This window comes from Cyprinodon variegatus, unplaced genomic scaffold (genome assembly GCF_000732505.1).
Source record: "Cyprinodon variegatus isolate N-32 unplaced genomic scaffold, C_variegatus-1.0 Scaffold422, whole genome shotgun sequence".
Classification (NCBI taxonomy): Eukaryota; Metazoa; Chordata; class Actinopteri; order Cyprinodontiformes; family Cyprinodontidae; genus Cyprinodon; species Cyprinodon variegatus.
Window position 1 is genome coordinate 470501 of NW_015150875.1, and position 18931 is coordinate 489431.

General features: G+C 36.9%; 2 protein-coding genes across 7 annotated transcripts in view; one reads left to right on the forward strand and one right to left on the reverse strand.

The window, feature by feature from the left end:
- Positions 1-14607, reverse strand: part of dopey1 (dopey family member 1) — a 43463-nt gene extending 28856 nt beyond the window's left edge. For 2 of the 4 annotated variants that reach the window (XM_015388416.1, XM_015388412.1), the window contains exons 1-12: positions 14304-14607; positions 11602-11797; positions 11331-11512; positions 10391-10561; positions 9535-9724; positions 9113-9211; positions 7444-7543; positions 3575-3684; positions 2014-2128; positions 1783-1903; positions 1546-1665; positions 1221-1338 (exon numbers count right to left, since the gene is read on the reverse strand). In XM_015388416.1, the coding sequence (XP_015243902.1) occupies positions 1221-1338; positions 1546-1665; positions 1783-1903; positions 2014-2128; positions 3575-3684; positions 7444-7543; positions 9113-9211; positions 9535-9724; positions 10391-10561; positions 11331-11512; positions 11602-11739 (1464 nt within the window). In that variant the 5' untranslated portion in view covers positions 11740-11797; positions 14304-14607. Of the gene's footprint in view, positions 1-1220; positions 1339-1545; positions 1666-1782; positions 1904-2013; positions 2129-3574; positions 3685-7443; positions 7544-9112; positions 9212-9534; positions 9725-10390; positions 10562-11330; positions 11513-11601; positions 11798-14303 lie in introns of those variants that run through there. The other 2 variants (XM_015388414.1, XM_015388413.1) reach the window with 2 other exon arrangements.
- Positions 14608-16317: 1710 nt separating this feature from the next.
- ube3d (ubiquitin protein ligase E3D) overlaps positions 16318-18931 on the forward strand; it is a 41884-nt gene continuing 39270 nt past the window's right edge. The window contains exon 1 of one of the 3 annotated variants that reach the window (XM_015388397.1): positions 16318-16591. In XM_015388397.1, the coding sequence (XP_015243883.1) occupies positions 16512-16591 (80 nt within the window). In that variant the 5' untranslated portion in view covers positions 16318-16511. The remainder of the gene's footprint in view (positions 16592-18931) is intronic. The other 2 variants (XM_015388396.1, XM_015388395.1) reach the window with 2 other exon arrangements.

Here is an 18931-nt window from a genome sequence, read left to right on the forward strand (position 1 = left end):
AGTCTATAATTACAAAGATTATAGAATAGAGAAGAGAGGAAAATGACAAAAGAGGGAAAATAAAACATGAAGGAATGGAGAGAAAGGAAGAAAAGCACAGAAATGACAGAAAATACTTCTCTATCAGATTGATGCCATCAGTGTTAAAACGGAACAAAGTGAAGAAACTAGAAAAGTTAAACCTGCAGGATGGAGGCTACAGCTGTAATTCACTCAGAGAATGAATGGTTTACATCCATGTCAGTAATCACTGCACTGTAGCATTATGACCAGGAAGGACTCGCTCTCAGGCTCAGGCTAAACTCAAGCTCAGATCCCTGTTAAGGGTGCACTGTGAGCCATATAGGCTAAATTTTAAAACCCATCTAATTTCTGCTCAACGGCTTGTAAAATTGTATTTTAGGCCAAAATCTTAGCTTTAGAAGAACCTGCAACCTGATCTAAGCTCAGATGATCTGGAACAGACAGCAAAACCTATGAAACAGTATAGCTTTTGAGATATTAATCTCTTTAATTTCATCAACCTCATAAAGAAAGTTTTTTTACTCATACCAACAAAATTATTTGTGGTCGGAAAATTTAGTTTCTCTTATTTCATATAATAATTCATGCTATTTACTCACTATAAATGTTTTCCCTTAGGCTGTTTCACCTGCAAGGCCACACAATTCCACTGTGTGAGGTGTTTCTACATTAGACATACCTTGGTATTATATACATATTCTTTCTCAAGGTTTATTTATGACATTTTACTGTTTAACCAAAGTGTCTGTAATTTGTTTTGACTCTGACAACTTTCCATTATTGTAAGTTAGGGGGAACGAACGCTACCCAGGCAGAACAGGGCTGATTACCAAGCAATAAGGGCTGTATGATGAGCTGTTCTCTCTTTGCAAAGATCAAAATCAAGTGCTGGCTTGTTTGAATTCCTTGGTTTTCTTTTTTTTTACTTGGGGCAATTGTTGGATTCTTTTTTCCCACTACAGATCTTATTAACTTTGAATAAAAGTTAACAGCCTCACTGCAGGAGCTGCACAACAGCCTACAGATTAGCTAAAAGTTGACAATTTGGCATCTCTAGAACTCAAACATTGAAAGGAACAAAAGATGAAATATAAAGAAGTACGAATTAAAGAACTGCACTGACAGGAAACGAGACGAGCGAAGATCACAAATAAGATGGAAAGAGAGAATAAGAGAAATCAAAGAAAAAGTCTCACCAAGGAAACTATGTCCAGCAGAAAATCTACCAGCTGACAGAACTCCACCAGAGGGAGGTCAGGCGACTCCAAACTCCAACCACATCTGCCAGCGTGTGCGCCACTGTTTAACGTCCTCCTGAGACAGGGATAAACAGCGACTTCTTAACTCTAATGAAGCTGCTAACAGACCAGAGAGGATATAACTGGTGGAGGGAACTTTCCTCGAATCAAACAGGGTATTTTAAACCTGCTTTTTAGACATAGAGATTAAAACTTTGCTTGCTGGGTGTTTAATTTGTTTTCTATTCAGGTATCTCCATCTGTTGTGTGAGTTGACACTAACCTGCAGCACTCCTCAAACCAGCGAGCGATGTAGTCCCACATATAGTATGGCTCAAAGGAGTTGAACAGGAGATTGGCTGTTTTAATGAGCTCCGCTGTCCTTTTATTTTCTCTCAGTTTACTAAAGAAGAGAAATTATTCAATTCTTTTAATCAGGTTTCTGAAGCTCATTGAAAAACTAAAGCCTGGATTAAATATGCATCTAATCTGCAGATAAAGTGTGTGTTCTGGCACTCACCTGCTGAGGTGCGTCTGATCTTTGCTGAACGGACTCTGGCCTTGAAGGTCTAACTCTGTCCGGCACTGTGTGTGAAGAGTCCGAAAAACTTCGATCAGAACGTCCTCCAGGATGGCCGGACCTGAAAAAGAAAAGGCAGAGAGAAAGAGCAATGACAGAAAGTTTTTAAAGCTTTATCTATAGTGTAAAAACACAAATGAAACCCTGTGGAGGTGGGGACCAAAGGATCACCTAGCTCCGGTTTGTCCAGCAGACTGATCAGGATGCGAAATGGCTTTAGGTCATGCATAAGGATGCTCTCCTCCTCCCCACCTCGAGCCTTGCCCTGCAAAATCCCAACCATCGCCTAAAACAAGAAGATAATATCAAACTATGTGCATGTTCAGATTCCTTCAAACAAATATTTTCAATCTGCCTTCAAAAAAAACGAAAATGTTAAACTTCAATGTTGTAAATCAGAAGCTTACAAATCGATGTCACACTGAGAAAAAAAAAAATCGAAATCTAAATAAGGAATTTTTCTTAAAAATAAGTGCATTTTATCTTGAATTGAGGACGTGAGACACTTCGCCAATGGGACAAGACATTTTACATTTAAAATAAGAAAAAAAAGATTGGCATAGTGTTATTTCGAGAGCATATAATCTTATGTTGAGTAAAAACACACATTCCATTGGCAGAACATCTTATTAACTTACTCAAATTAGGGTATAAACACTTTATACATTTTTACTTATTTCTTGAGTGTTTTTGCAGTGCATCCTCTGGATTTTCCTTAATTGGCTCATAATATCTTAAATTGATCTCCACATAAGTACAAGTTTCTCAAAATAGGTTTATTTTCACTTCTTTAAAGGATCAAGCACTTTGGCCCTGAAAATAAGATGATTATCAGAATTCTTTTATTTTAATTTCTATTTTCAAGTCCAAAAATCTTTTGGATTGGCAGATTATTTTAATTAGCTACTCCAATTAGGTGCAAAAAAAACCTCATTCAAGAAATGCTTAACTGACTTTTACTTCACTTTCTGCAGTGTGGGAACTTCTGGTTTAGAAATCCCGAGCTAACCTAAAGCAGAAAGCTTTTAATTTGATGTCAATCTAAGAGAAAAAAGGCATGCCTCTTTTAAGCCAATGTTTTTTAAGATCTGCTCTTAACTTTAAGCTAAACTGAACCATTTCTGGCTTACTGAGGAGCACATTTGTTTGTTTGACCATTTCTATTTTTGAAAACGCTTAGCATAACCGATTTTATGTTTCCCCTCATGTGCTTTGATTCATTTTTCCTCCCTCATTACGCTCCATCTGCAGCATGGAGCAGAGTCCCAGAGGGCCATCACCGTCCCTGTTCAGAGAGCTTTAGTGACCATCTCTGAGCAGATGGCAGAGGTGGGAGGGAGAGAAACGCAAACAAATAAATAAAAAAAAATGTGTGACGGATCAAAAAAACAAAAAAGTCTCTGTTCAGTGTTTTGCCCCCTGGAGAAGTAGAGCGCATCAAACAGCAGGAGAGATGGCGTGATTTTAACACAGCATGACATCTTTAACAAGAGCTCAGAGATGCCTTTAAAGCTAAAGCTGCCGGGGATAAATACAGTACGTCTGCGTCTAAAGGAGGACGTTTGAACAGAAAACATAAAAAGAAGGGAAACTACTAAATGTTTGCCATCTAAAAGAAGCAGAAGGCACCATGCCACCCTTAAAATTCAGCAATAGGCTTTTAAGAGGCATCCTTTGGAGTTATTCAGGACACCTTTGATGACCTGGTTGTGCATTTAGCTCCAAACCTCACCTGGACTAGCATGTCCTTGGAGAAGCTGTTGAAGTAATGGGAGGCGTGTTCCTCTGGGTTGCTCTGTCGAGTGCTGCGTGGACCTATTATCCCGCCATTGTTGTCAACACCTTAAAATGACCAAATGAGAATTAAAAACGTATTACAACTTAAAAGTAACCCTTTGATTTTATCCTCTGTTTCCTTTCTTGAAATATGTTACAAAAGAAAAAAAAATACATAAATGTAAACAATGCTGTTAGTTCACTTTTAGTGGTTTTTGGTTTACACTTACTATCTGGTATAGATGACAACAAAACAAAGCAGAATAGAAAAGAAACAAATGGAATCAAACTGAATAAAACAAAAAAGAAGAAAACAGAATAAAATATAATACGTCCGCTCTAGGTGGGAAAATATGAAGCACAGAAAAGCAGGCTAAGCTCACAGATTTGTTTGGTCTTTCTAAGGCCGATGCAGATAGACATCATTTAGACATCAGTTTAACTGATCCCCAATATTTACCTCTGATTTCCATTATTGCTTTTATACCCGTACATTAACAAAATAAAAATAAAAATGATAACAACTATAAAATAAGTCTAAATTAAAATACAAGAAGAAATTATGCAAAAATCCAATAAAGCGTTGCAGGGAAAGGCATTGCATGCACTGCACCTGGTCTCAAAGCCTGGTAGCTGAACGCACTGTCCGTACCTGAAGCACGATCCGTACCATCCAGGTTTCCAGAAATAATGTAATAATGGTACTGAAATTACTTATTTCTATCCTTAACTTACCAAAGAATGCTAATACACATGTTCAACATATGTTTTATGACTTTTCTTATACAATTTTTATGCTTTTTACATTTTCTTCGTCAAACTGCTTCTCTGACGTTCATCATCGAACAAGCTGAGTAGTCCAGTAAAATATGAATAAACCATGTTTATCTGTATTTTATTTGTTTCTTTCTTTAGATTACGCAGTATATAGAATAATGTTAACATGAAATGAAAAAATAAAACATAAAAAAACTAGATCTATGTTTAAATCCAAAGCCGAAAATGTTAGCTCATGGAGGTAGCATAGGATCCCAATTCTGGTACAGATTGGGCAAAGACAAGAGATAAAACAGAAAGGATTTTAAGGCATTTATTTTCTCAGGAAATACATTATTTTACGCTTACTATTCTTAGGAAGGGAAAAACGTAATTTAAGTAATTTTTTTTTTACAAAAAATGATCTAAAGTAACCCGGATGTATATCTGGTTGCACGTGCGCAAATGAGCTGATGGTAGGGATCGTACTTCTGGGACGGATCGGGTAGTGACACGCGCCAATGAATGTGCAAACATGCTCTACTGATGCTAATGCGAGTATAAAAAAAAAAAGTAAAATATCGGTTTACTGGTCTATCTCCAGCTCAAGCTGCATAGGGGAAATAAAAATTGTATTTCAAAGGCTTTCATTAAAAAGAATAAAAAATGAATCAACTACACAGTAAATAAATAAATAAATAAAAGAAATCGAAACTTTAAATCAAAACATACATACATATTGGAAAAAAATTTACTTAAAGAGATTTGTGGAAAAGAGATTTTATAAATAATCTGTTGGATCAGAAGAATTTTTGGTGCAAAGGGCAGATAATAAGTGAGAATAGGAGGTAGACTGTCCCAAAAAGCTTAATGCAGCGTCTTTACTTATACAGATCTTTCTTATTCTGTTGAAATGTTAATCACATGTATGAAAAACCTTCAGAAACTAAAACATCGTCTCATCTGCATTTTAACAGGTGGATCTACAGTCTAATGGTGAGACAGGGCATCATTATCATTTATTTCATTATGCAAAAATATCCAAATAAATTGTAAGCAAGACATTAACATGCATGAGCCATTCATTAATAATAGTAATTAATGACTGAGAAAATAAGAGCATGCCTTTTCTAACATCAGCACTTTAAATAGAATCGTTTTCAATTATTTCTGTTCAACAATAAAATATCACATAAAAACGTGTATTAACTTTTATTCATACTTACCAGTAATTTTTCCCACAGTGAGAAGCAAATCAGAGAAAATGGATTAAAAACAGTGAATAAACCAATAAATGCCAGCTGTTCAGAAGCAGGGCTGAATAAAATATTTCAAGTATACCGTTTCCAAAATATCAATGTGCAACATAATATCCCAAAGGTCTGTTTTGATGCAGGAACTACCTGATGATATTTTCAAGAGTCAAACTGTTAAAGGGGAATGCTGTTTTTTTTTTTTGTTTTTTTTACCTTGGGCCCTTGATTTTACCTAATTACATCATGTTCTACCCATATAACTTTTGGGTCATTTAGAGCTGTTCTGAAGATATTCCTATGGGCAACGAGTTGAAGGCACAAACTAAACTGTTCAGAATTTATTCTTTAAGGTACCCCAGCATTCATAACATGTAGGCGAATCGCTTTCCCCCAGACATCTGAGGTTTTCTTTTTTATATTTATATCTTTTAAAAACAAAGCAGCGCGTGTAAGACGTCATCCGCACGCCAGCTACCATTCATTCATCCTGTTCGTTGAACTGCTGCTAGTTTTACTCACATACCTGGAAGATGTCTAGTGCTGCTACCACAGATGATCTCGCTCTCTTAATGGAATTGAATAATTTAGATTAGCTAGCTGAATGAATAGAAGGGGTAGAGCGTAGCCGCCTGTGGCCCGGGCTGCCTGTTACAACTCCAGTCCGGTGTGCAGAGGACGCCATACACGCGCCGCTTTGTTTTAAAAAAGGATGGTGTATTATCACCATGATTAAAACCACCAGACTCAACATGAGTGCACTGGTGTTGTGATAAAGGTAGGTTCCTCCCTGTAATCCTAGCACACCGTCCACATTTTTATCCTATCTTCCTTTTACATTATGTTTTCCATTATGTTGAGTTGACCAGAGGTGCAGTCAATGTTTTCTGTAGAGACAACTTCCCTAACAAAGCACCTGTTGCTTTGTTTTCCTTCAGCTCCTGCCTAGCACTGCAATGCAGTCAGAATCAGGTAAATTAAATGATTAACTTTCTTATACCAAAAAAGTACCTGAAGCATCAGATACTGGATTTATGCAAATGTGTTTTAATGATGTTGTCAAAAGGAAACCCTCCATCTGAATATGTTATCTGTTGTGGTGAGGTTGTTATTATAGTTCATAGGTCTGATATCTGGTATTGGTGGAGATTTTTTAGTAACGATCAGGCAAAGTTAAATGTTCCATGAATTAAAATTCAGGCTATTTAATCCAGACAGATGGTTAGCTAGCCGATTTAAAACATGCTAATTTTCACAAGCTTCCCAAAAGAAGCAGACAGGAGAATCGATATTAACTTTATCAGAAAAAAGGAATCAGAATCGTTCAGTTTCAAACAATGCCAGACCCTAATCAAGACTGCAGTAATATTACAGAAATCAGATCAGCTTCAGCGGTTAAAGGAACAGTCATAGCATCCAGATTTTCAATAAAGATCGCTAAAGATGTCTAGATTTGCTAAAAGAAAAAACAAACAAAAAAAACTTGCAGCTTTGTACGCTAGATCAATAAATGGGCTGCACAGGTATTGTAAACAGAACAACTGATCATTAAGTTCCCCCATTTAAGCATCAAATTTAGCTTCTCTGCACTCAGGGTTACTCCATCATTGTAAAAGTAGTAAGTGTTAACCATTTTAAAATCCTTAAAGGGAGTTGTTTTTGTCTGATTTCTGTGTTGCTCACAGCCTTTTTCTGATCTGTGCATGCTCCTTGGAGCTCCTCTAGGCTTTGCAGTGCAGTGGAGAGGAGGCAGAATAAATTGGGGGTCAAAGTTTATTCCTAACCGTGCGTATCTTGTGTTGAGTGTATTTCTCACCCAGCAGCCAGGCGTACAGCCTGCGGTTCAGGGACATGTCTCTTCTTAAAACGACATGCAAAGCAGCTGAAAGGATCCGGATCATGTCAGGGCGAGTCGCCTGAAATCACACAGCGAAGAAAAGTGAATGAGATTCTGAATCAATGCACGACTACAGATGGAAGGAAGGAGCCTTTGAATCTCTGTTGATTTGGTCTCAGTCCTGCGATCCAAAGCAGAACAACAGCTCAGCAGAATAATACTTCCGCCTCTGTGCTGGAAAGTGGCAACAGTGTTCTATCTTGGGACACTGATAAGGTAAAAAATTTATTAAATCCTAATTCTTTTCTTTAAAGTAAACTTTTAGCTAACTTTCTAAATTTTAATCACATAACTTTTGGTGTTTACTTTAAAGGATGTTTTTTAAGGCAAATAAAGGTGAAAAAAAATGAAATATGGGAACAAATAACAGGGAATAATGGTGCCCTTTAAAGGATGTGAACACAAACACACAGCAACAGAAACCACAGGAAACAAGAGCTATTCACCCTGGTTTGGATGCTGGCTGCTTTTATACCAACTATCTGTCCAAGTCACCTCCGTTCCGTCCGGAAGATTCTTTGTTAACCAGGTTAACTCGTACAAACGAATCTTTTAGGTATAAAACAAAAGATCCTAAACTCAACCAGCAAATCACTGCTGGGGAGAAATTTAAAAGTTGAATAATCAGGCATTCTACAGAGAGACAAGTTGTTTAGATCTAGTTTACAAAAACAATATTCTGAAAAAGATAAAACCGCATCTTTGACCCAACAGTTTAAATATCAAAGAGCCGTTAGCTGAAAGCAGATAAACTGGTTTATCTCTACAATGCTGTGACAGCTCGTTGATAGGATTGGTTCTGATTTTCTTCTTGAGGAAATCTATTTCCAGACAAGGCTAATCTATTTATAAACATTCCCAAAACTGAAATAAAGGCAAGACAATATTTCATTAATTAAATGTATTTTCCGTGTTTTAAGAAGTTAAGATAGCTTTCCATTGCAATACGAGGATTTATGTTTAAAATGAAATAAAAAAAAACAACTCCATTATCTCTTTTTAAGTCATAATATCCAACTATGTCTTTTTAAGTGCCAAAATCCTTAATCTATTAGCAGCTAATGTTGTTAATGTGCTCAAATGAGATGCAAATACACTTATTTCATAGAAAATGTTAGCTAATTTTTAGGTCAGTCTTTGCAGGGTAGTTCTCCTACCCTAATCTGTCCTGCAATAGTCCATTTGTTTCAATGTTTTAAGGTTCTGGACAAAAGCAAAAGGGTAAAAAGCAGCTAAAGTTCAGAGAAAGTCTTTGGCAGACCTTCAGAAAGTCAGGAAAGCTACTGATCAGCATCACTTTAAAGGATCATAGAGAGAAGGAAATGGGGGTAGAGCATACATGAGTTTTATTATCTGCTGACCTGAATGTTGCTTTCCTTTTGCTTGTCCATCTTGTGTCGTTATTTTAAACACAAACGGTATTAGCATGATTAGAACAGGTCAGTGGTTAAAGGGCTTCATGCACGGTTCTGTCTATGTTGCTTTCTGGGCTTGGACACTTACTCCTTGTTGATCGTCTCACTAGCAGAAAATCTGGGAATGTTGGAGATTCAGCTAAACACCTTAACCAGACTGAGGTTATGCTCACCTGGCTCATATGGAAGGGGAAGCAGAAGAGGATAAGATCCAGTGTGCTTCTCTGCACCAGAACACTGGAGTCCTGGACTGAGGTACTGACAGCCTCCACCTGGGGATAGAAGATACCGTTTGATTTCATGGATAAAATATCCCATCCATACACAATACAGCTCCTGTAATTTAAACCAGCTGTGAAACTATCTATATTGAGATGCATTGGGTCAAACAGAAGGTCAGCAGAGCTACATATTGATCGGTCTGGGTGCTTGCAGCTTTTCTCCTCCTCATTATAAACTCAGGCTGACTGGAAAGAACAAACTCTCTTCTGCGGAAAGTGGTGCCATTTTATAATGAAAACAATCCAGAAGATGCATTTTCTAAAGGAAGATCATGAAATGCTTTAATCGGCTGGGGTTCAACACCATCACGCACCATGAGCTCAATGTCACTGCCCATGACGTAGAGCTGGTCCTCCATGGAGAGCTTCCGGTTGAGGTGCAGCAGAACGAAGGAGACCCCAGGGAGACGCACAGAGGGGCTGGTCAGGATGCTGCCCCACAAGGCACTGTAGAAGGCCGACTGCTCCACTGCTGCAGCCACTTTCTCCAGCAGGGTGTTGGTTCTAAAGGGGGAAACAGACGAGTCAGCACCAGCCACCGTTTGAGTCCAACAACACCAGCTCTAAAAGAGAAGCTAAATACTTCTGTTTGGATTTCTAGACTTCAGTGTTTTACATTCAGTTATCAGCAAATCTCATCTGCCCGACCATCCTGTGTCATTGATGGGTTATTAAACAACCAAAATAAAAGCGGATTTGCAGCAAAATAAACCAGAAGCGAAGTTTTTTTCTTGTTGTTATTTTTAATGAATAAATAACATGCATAAATGAAGAGGAAAGTTTCTCCTACTCTGCTCTAAAAAACATCTTTGTCAAACTACCAGCTAATGATATTTAGCCTAAATCTAAACTGCTGGAAGGATTCATCTCAAAGGATGCTTTAGAGTAAACACTATGCGAGATGCTCATGGTTTGGGATGTAAAACAAGCAGAGCAGCCTGAGAGACAGTGATGTTACCAGGGCTGCAGCGCCCTCTAGTGACTGTCCCATCATTCTTAATGTAACCAAATTTAGACTCACAGCAGGCAGATTTTTAGTTGAAGTTGCTTTCATTCAACCAAATGTTTGTTGCCAATTAGATTCCCAACCAGTGCATTAAAATCCCCTGAAGTATTTGCTCCTATCATAGTTGTAGTGGTGGTTTGGTTTTTCAGTAGGTCTCTTCTTACCTGTCGTAATACTCTGAACCCTCCTCCAGGCCGGGCAGGACTCCGGTCAGTAAACCCTGCAGACCCGGTTTTAGAGTCTTCCCCAGGGGCAGATAGTAGGTTTCATAGAGCCCCAGCAGCACAGGCTTCACAGACATAGCAGCATTGGAGAGTAGGGGGAAGAGCCCAGAGCTGCAGCGACAAAGCTAAATGTTAAAGAAACAGCTCAACAAAAACATTTAAAGGAACACTTTTTTGTAATAAAGTTTGAAATGAAACAGTTTTCAAGTGAAGGCCACAGACATTTTTCCCATCCTTATTTGATCATTTTTAAGTGCTATCACATTTAGCCAGGGTCAGAGTCCTTACTCTCCTTACTGGTAGCATGAGAGGGATACCTGGACTCGACAGAGGTTATATAAAAAAATCTGTCATTTCCAGTTCAGGGATGAGAGCAGATTTACTCTGTTAACTTGGGATCCCAAACTATTCCAGAAGAGATATATATCTGCCAGCTTATAATTGCCTTTCTCTTCTATCAGGATTGGTGATTCATCGGTGCACTTATTGCTGCTCCAACCATTTGCTGTCTATCGTTCTTGTTTTGTTTGATTTGATAAAGGCTGCTTTTTGTTTATTTTCAGACTTATGTAGCCTTTGACCAAATTATTTTTATCACATAAACAGAGGAAGAAAAAGCAATATCTGCCTGAAATAAAAGGGCAGCACAGATCTGGCTCTGGTTAGACTGATGTTAAAATAATCGGCACTTGCTTTAAAAAAGCTGTATCAGTGGATGTCTACTTGAGATAATGGCAGCAGTTGGTTTTTGTTTTCATCTTCTTGTTCCCGGAGAATTACTAATCTCACATCAGTATAAAAAAAAACATCCAGCGTGATTGTTTTCCTGGTCCTTTTCCAGCAGCTTTAGCAGTGTTGCTTCTAGTCTGGATCCGTTTACCTATACAGAAAGAGGTCTTTAGCCAGCCTCTTGGGTCCGATGATCTTGAAAATGATCTCATAGGTCTCCAGGGCCTTGCGGTGGACCCCGCTGGGCAGCGCAGGGTGGAGGCACTGGGCCAGCCGTTTGCCAATCGTCAGCTTCTTGGGAACAACCTGGTATTTTGCATTATTTTGCAAAACCTAACAAAAAAACAGAGCCAAATGCTATTAATCTGTAGAGCTGTTTTAAACAAAAACAAACAACCTGCAGCCTCTGATCTCACGCTGACCTTGTTGAGTTTGCCCAATGCAGAGATGAGGTCTGCCCACTCGCTGGAGTACTCAAAGTTCTTGAGGGCTTTGTCCACTGCTGCCACATAGTTCCTGTACTTTGAGTCACTCAGCAGCTCCACTTCCTCCGCATTCATTCTCCTGGCTGGTTTTTACTCTAATGTACAATTCAAGCCATTCATATAAACATTATCCCTGCAACACAGGAAACAGTAGGAGGAAAAGGACATTTATAAATAAATCACATGCTTTCAAACACTGCTGGAGTCATTGCTGACAAAAAGGTTGAGGTCATTGTTAAAACGGAAATCTATCAGTAAAAACAAGGTGCGGCCTGGGATATTTTAACAAGCGAAGACATGAATTACGTGTTTAAAACTCTGATTCGACTGTTATTCCATTTCAGAAGTAAAACATCACAGTCTGAAATTAGAGAATTAGCTCCACCAGAATGCTGCTTCTATTCCTCCTACAACCTGTTCTCTCAGGAGAAAAGCTATTAAAAGGATTCAGCTCCTCTGCAAACAAACTCATTCTCTTATTCATCAGGCTGACAAATAAAGAGCTCCAACTAATCCAATGATTTAAAGCTCACTAACAAAAACAATGTATCCCCTCAAACTTCTAAAAGCTTTGGTTCATACGTTTTTATACACTCAAAATACATGTTAATTACTTTATACCTTATAAATCAGCCTTCCTTCAGTTGCATAATTTAACATATAAATTACGTTGCTTTTTTTAAATTAGCAAAAAAGTTTCAATTTATATCAGATATCGGCAAGTTCAGGTATCGGATTGGAAAAAATGGATTAATCCAGATTATTCCCCCAAATTAGGCGTCGAAGATGTGGTTTAAAAATCTATCTCCCGTTTTTATTTCTTACCAAATCCTCACATAAATTGCATAGTAAAAATGACAAATATCATTTATTGTTTTCAAAACTTAGCTTTGTTTTCAATCATACTTTCTGGGAGGTGACCTTACTTTTCAAGGGCAAATGATGCTTGTAAAATAATCATGTTTCACAAAAAACACAGACAGTAAATGTTAGCAGCTGCTGGTTTCACAGACAGCTAGTTTATCAGTTATAAGGAGACATTCAAGAACAAGAACTGATAAATGATGTCACTCTTAGCTAAGGAAGCCCAATAAATGGATTTGTTAACATTTTTCGAAATATTAAATAAAAGAATATGCATCAGTTCTGCACCAAATATTAAAACTTCATAGAATTTATAACCAATAAAATCATTTTATCATCCAGCAATAACACAAATCATTGATTGCTGAGAAGATAAAACAAAGTACCAATAAACTAACTCAAGCGAGCCCTAATCCATTATCTTTACATGCATAATGCATATGGAACCATTTTTTATTATTATTAATTTTTTCTAATCAATTCAGGCATTGCAGAAGGTTTGGGACATTATTTTATTCTTAAAAACATAATTGAAAAATTGTGAGTTTTAAGCAGAAAATTACAGTTCACTTTTTAATTAGTGTAATTAATGCCTTATTTGATTATAGGTTACCTTTTTAATTCAATGCAACATATATAGATAGAGAATTCTTAGCATACAACTAAAAATAATATGCATCACTTCTGCACCAAATATTAAATCTTCATAGTATTCATAACCAATAAAATAATTTTATCATCCAGCACTAACCCAAAATCATTGATTGTTGAGAGGATTAAACAAAGTACCAATAAACTAACTCAAGCGAGCCCTAATCCATTATCTTTACATGCATAATGCTTATGTATGGAAGAGGATTAGGATCACTGAAAAAATAAGAAAAGGTGACTGATTAAAAAAAAAAATCAGTTTAATATGGAGAAAAAAGTCAGAATTCTGACTCAGAATTCTGACTTTAATCTCATAATTCAGACTTTTACCTCAGAAAACAGACTTTAATCTCAGAAAACAGACTTCAATCTCAGAATACAGACTTTTACCTCAGAATACAGATTTTAATCTCAGAATCCTGACTTTTTTCTCATATTATAGTGAAATAAAATTTAAAAATCAATGACATTATTTTTCATTGGCCCTATGGGACCACTTTTTTTCTTATTATTTAGATCAAATCAATTGTACATCAAAACAAACTGACAAATCAAACCATTCATGTTGCTCTTTCAGTACACAGCATTCATCTAAAGCTCTATTTTACAGTCAGGCTTGTAGCTTTGAACAGTCTGTCTGATTCTGAGATTCACTTCAAAGCCTGATTAAAAAGTTTCAACGCTTCCCGGAAATGACCCGATCACCTGGAGTCCTGCCTCCTGATTGGCTGACTCCTGCTTTAACAGGTGTAGGTCATAAAATGGAAAATAACTGTCACGGGACTGGATATTTGCTTTCCGGGGATATTTGGTCGAAAAAACATTAGGAAATATAAAACTTGATAAAATATTAACTTGTAAAAGGTGGAAACGTATTGTCATTGTGTGATAACTGAGATAGTGCATGAATATGTGCTAATATTAGGAAAAATATTATAAACACACAAAAAAACAAGCCTTTTATCTAAACATATAACTGTCCTTACTGTGTCAATGGGTTGTTTTTAGGAAGGATATTGGAGTGTTCAGACAGCTCTATTATTGTCTATAGCAGGTGAGCTAACCCTGGGCAGGTTATGTGACACTTTGTGATAAAGAAAAAAAAAAATAGAAAATGACCTTACCGTTTCGGGAAAAAAAAAAAAAACTGTCATTCAACCACGTATCCCATAAAATAATAAAGAACGTCAGAATGTTGTCACAGCTAGCTGTTTAGCTCCAAATTGTTTAAAATCTGGGCCCGGCTCAGGCGACACCCGTTCAAATGGTTTAGATCACTGTGATGAAAATATTCTGACAGCCGGAAATCATTTATTCTTTATTTAAATATTCGTGCCCGTTTTTAAATTTTCCGACAGTGTGAAAGAAAAACTGGGGTGACGGTATAGCTGCCATCGCTACAGGAACCGAGCTAAACGGCTGACAGTTCCCAGACTGCACTGCAGATGCGTCCGCTTGCACTTCCGCCTTTCCGCTCCTGCTGTGACGTCTGCGACGCCTTCAAAATAAAAGCTCGAACTTACTTTACAGACGACTAACGTTTCTGTTAATTCAATTCATTGCATGATTTCTTTGTTTTGCACCCGTCAAACCTAACAATTAATATATAAATAAATTCCTACTCAGTAAAGTTATTGTCAGTAAATGTAACAATCTGTACCACTATCCCCCACCCCTTATTTTTCAAATCAAAATGTCCGGAGCATTTTAGATGTATAAATGTGGCCAATTTATTAATGTATCGATATTTATATTATTTCTTCTTGGAGCTTTTCTAGCAGTTTATGGTGTGTAGAATACATATATTTATTTTGACGTTTTCAACCGGATGTTTCTTTTCATTTCTTTTTTTTCCAGTTACTTTGGACCCGCACCATTTATCAACCGGTGAGCCAGCGCAGCGGGTTTGGGACAGTATTTTATTCCTAAATGTATAAAATTGTGAGCTTTAAGCAGAAAATAATAGTTCACCTTTTAATTAGTGAAATTAATGCATTATTTGATTATATGTTACCTTTTTAATTCAATGCAACAGATATAGATACACAGAAAAAATTCTTAGCAGACAAATAAAAAGCATGCATCACTTCTGGACCGAATGAGCCACTATTCATTTAATTTGTCTCCTTAAAATGGACAAAAAGGCCCAAGCTCCCATGCAAAATTAGATCTTTGAACCCTTTTATTTCTGCCAGTATTGACTACAAAGGCAGTGTGCAAAATTAACTTATAGTGCAGGAGAAAAATGTTTTTGTTATAAATGAAAAGTATAAATTATATTGTATAAAAACAGAAATAATTAAATCTGGTTAGCACAAAATATCAAGTGATTATTTGTTTTCCAAAGTTTATGCTGCTTCTTCCCCCGTGTGTCAATCTGGTGCTCAGACCAACCCTATTATTGTTTTTTTCAAGTATAAGTAATACATTCTACATGATTATAGATATTTGGATCTACAAATGTAATTATTTATCATACAGTTGTATGTTTTTGACACTATACTTATAAATAAATCATAATATGTGCAAAAAATATAAATAATTAATTGTTCCTGAGGGCCCTGTAGTTGCTTAGGGCCCCAGAGCAATATGTAATATGATATGTTTTTTTTATTCCTGTCATTTAATTTAATCTATCTCTGTTTATTATGTAACTTTGCTGACACTTGGCCAGGACTCCCTTAAAAAAGAGGTTTTTAATGTCGAAGAGATTTTTTTCTTGGTTAAATAAAGGTTAAATAAAAAAAATTATAAATACAAAAAAAATAGGTTACTTCGGCAAACTGGACTAAGGCTTGATGTGTATAGGCTAAGATGTACTAAATGTTAAGCTGATTTATTCTTAATCACCTTTGCACATGTATCTGTGTTTGTATTTCCTTTATTTTTGGTCTTCTTCAAATTGCATATTACATTTTCCATGTAATTTTAGCAAAATATTTCAGTAAATCTACATTTAAAATAACATCCCCCCATTTAGATTCACTTTGACCATGTAGCTGGAAAAAAAAAAAAACATTACTAAAACATTTATGTTATAAACTGTAGGCTGTATGATAGTCAGCCTCATTTATGGCGGTAAACTCCTCCCACTCCGCCTCCTATCGAATCTAACCAGCTCTTCCTCCGGCGGACGGTTAACGAAAAGCCCCAACGTGTGACGTTTCAACCAAGAGGGAAGAAAATATCCATTTATCTCAGTGATTTACCTTTTTTCCAGTCTAATTATTTATCTCTTGGATTGATTGAATATTAATTAAATCCTCTTTACTCAGACAGACTTGTATATAACGTATTAAATATAGCTTTCCTTTTGAACACTAAATATTTGAATGGCTGGGGAGACATCACATGGAGTCGGAGTGTTTTTAGAGCTGAGGAAAAGGCTTCAGACTGGGCTTCTTGTTGTCGGGTAAAGCAAATAACTTATCATTTTTCATACTTTAACATATTAAAAAGTGTTTTTATTTGTAGTCATCTTATCCGCGGTAGCTAGGCTAGCTGGCATTAGCTAACTGGCATTAAGGCAGCTAGTTCTGCAGAGGTACGGAAGCCGAGTTGTTATGTTTAGAACTGCTGCAGGTCTGTGTTTAGACTGATTTTAGGCTTAGAGTAGTGATGGGTTAATTAATGAGGCATCTTGATGCGTTTTCACACATTGCCAAACTGTATTGATGCTGCCTGACAGATTACTGACACCTGCTGGACATTTAAAGAAACTACAGGCAGCTTATTGGACAGGCTAAACTAAATTGATTTGATGACCTAGTCCAATTAAATCACCAATTAAAAATCAGCAGGATCCGAATAAAGAAAATCATCAACCAGTAAAGAACCAGAGGATTTTTAATTATAAAATGAGGTTTTTATGCTGCCATGTTATACATTGAATTATTAAATAAAAAAAAATCCATTTTAAAATCTAAATTGTTTTTTGAAGTAGAGGATAGCAATCGTTCAGTTTGGTATATAAATAGTTTAGTTTTTTTTTCTTTTTTATGGCTTAATGAGAGCAGTGGGCTTTATGCTGCCCTGCAACCAGAGGCCTAGCCAGAACATTTTTATAAGGGTGGCCTGGAAATAATCAATGTACACTGAGGGGGTGCCGAAAGCGGATAGTCGCCAGGACCTCAGGGTCAATCTACACTGTTTCAACAGGAAAATTAACGAGCAAAATATCCATACTTTCTAAATAAAGACAAACTATACTTTCAAATTAACTATAATTTGAGGGAAATAAATGTTAGGGGTGGCCAATGATTGGGCCCATCTAGCTCCGCCCCTGCCTGCAAGGCTTTAAACTTGGGTTTGAATGGAGACAAAGCCATTCTAAAGCCATTCCATGCTCATTCGTGAGCTTATATATTCCCAAAACCTAAGACCGTTTAAACGATTGGATGGAAACTATTGGTACTTCAACATACCAGGAAGCAGATTTCTCTTCTCGACCAAAATATTTATTCCATACTAAGAGGCTTAAAAGTTTCATCAAATCCAGTCAAAATGCCCAAGAGCGCCTCTCACAACTTCAAAATTGAAACTTCTCCTCTCAGGCCTGGATGAAGAGATGCTGAGTTTGGAAGCAGAGAACAAACATAGTTCATACAAACCATGGATNCCAAGAGCGCCTCTCACAACTTCAAAATTGAAACTTCTCCTCTCAGGCCTGGATGAAGAGATGCTGAGTTTGGAAGCAGAGAACAAACATAGTTCATACAAACCATGGATTATCCTAATAATCCCTGTTAAAAAATCCACAACAAAACCAAAATATTTGGGCAGAAACTGAACATATGAAGGCTGGACGATGGAGAGGATTTTTTAATATTTCATTTTAAATTAAGCGTTCAATTTGCATGTTTTGCACCTGAATTTAATAATAATATTGCGCATGCTCTCCTTGAGCTCCGAGGAAGTCGGAGCGGAGCAGGAGGGGAGGAACAGCGGAGGCTGTAGGCTTTGCTTTGTGCAGGAGGTCTCGAGCAAAGCGGGTCGGGGCGGTGATGTAGGATGTGGGATTTTGGGGTTAGACACTGTCATCAGACAACATGTAGTGATTTATAAATGTTTTAAATCAGGTTGGGTCTGGATTAGCCAGCAGGTGGGTCCGGATCTGGACCGTGGTCCGCTAATCCGTGACCTCTGACCTGGTGCAATGATAGAATTTAAGTTATATTGTATTATTTCATATCTATATTTAAATTGAAAATATCAAAATTGATATTTTTAAATGTGGCCAATAAATAATGTAAACATATTTCGTAATGTGAAAATTTAGGGTAAAATGTGAATTAGGATGCTTGTGGAGTAGGATTTTAAATCATATTTTTAAAACAATCAGTAAAGTCAAAACAGTAAATAAACTTAGAGTCAATTTGAAATTAACTTTAATAAAAATGACAACGGCTGAAACGTTCCTATTCCTTTTAGGCTGCTCCAAAATTCTTGATCATTTTAATAATAAACTGCAAAAGATGAGACATTTTTTTTATAGCAGATGCATCATGTTGACAGATACGTTTTGAAATGCAGTTTAGTGAGTCAGTCAGTTAGACACACACAAACCGATTCAGTGTTTTGATTTGTGTTGCTAACCTGACTCCGGCAGATGGATTTGCTCCGCATATCCATCTGGAAACCTTCCGTTGAAGTAATTTTGGGAAGGGGCGAAAATACTGGTTAGCTGATTGGCCTATGTTGGTGATAGACGGGCCAAATAAACCAATCAGATCAACGAAGCATATGACGTACT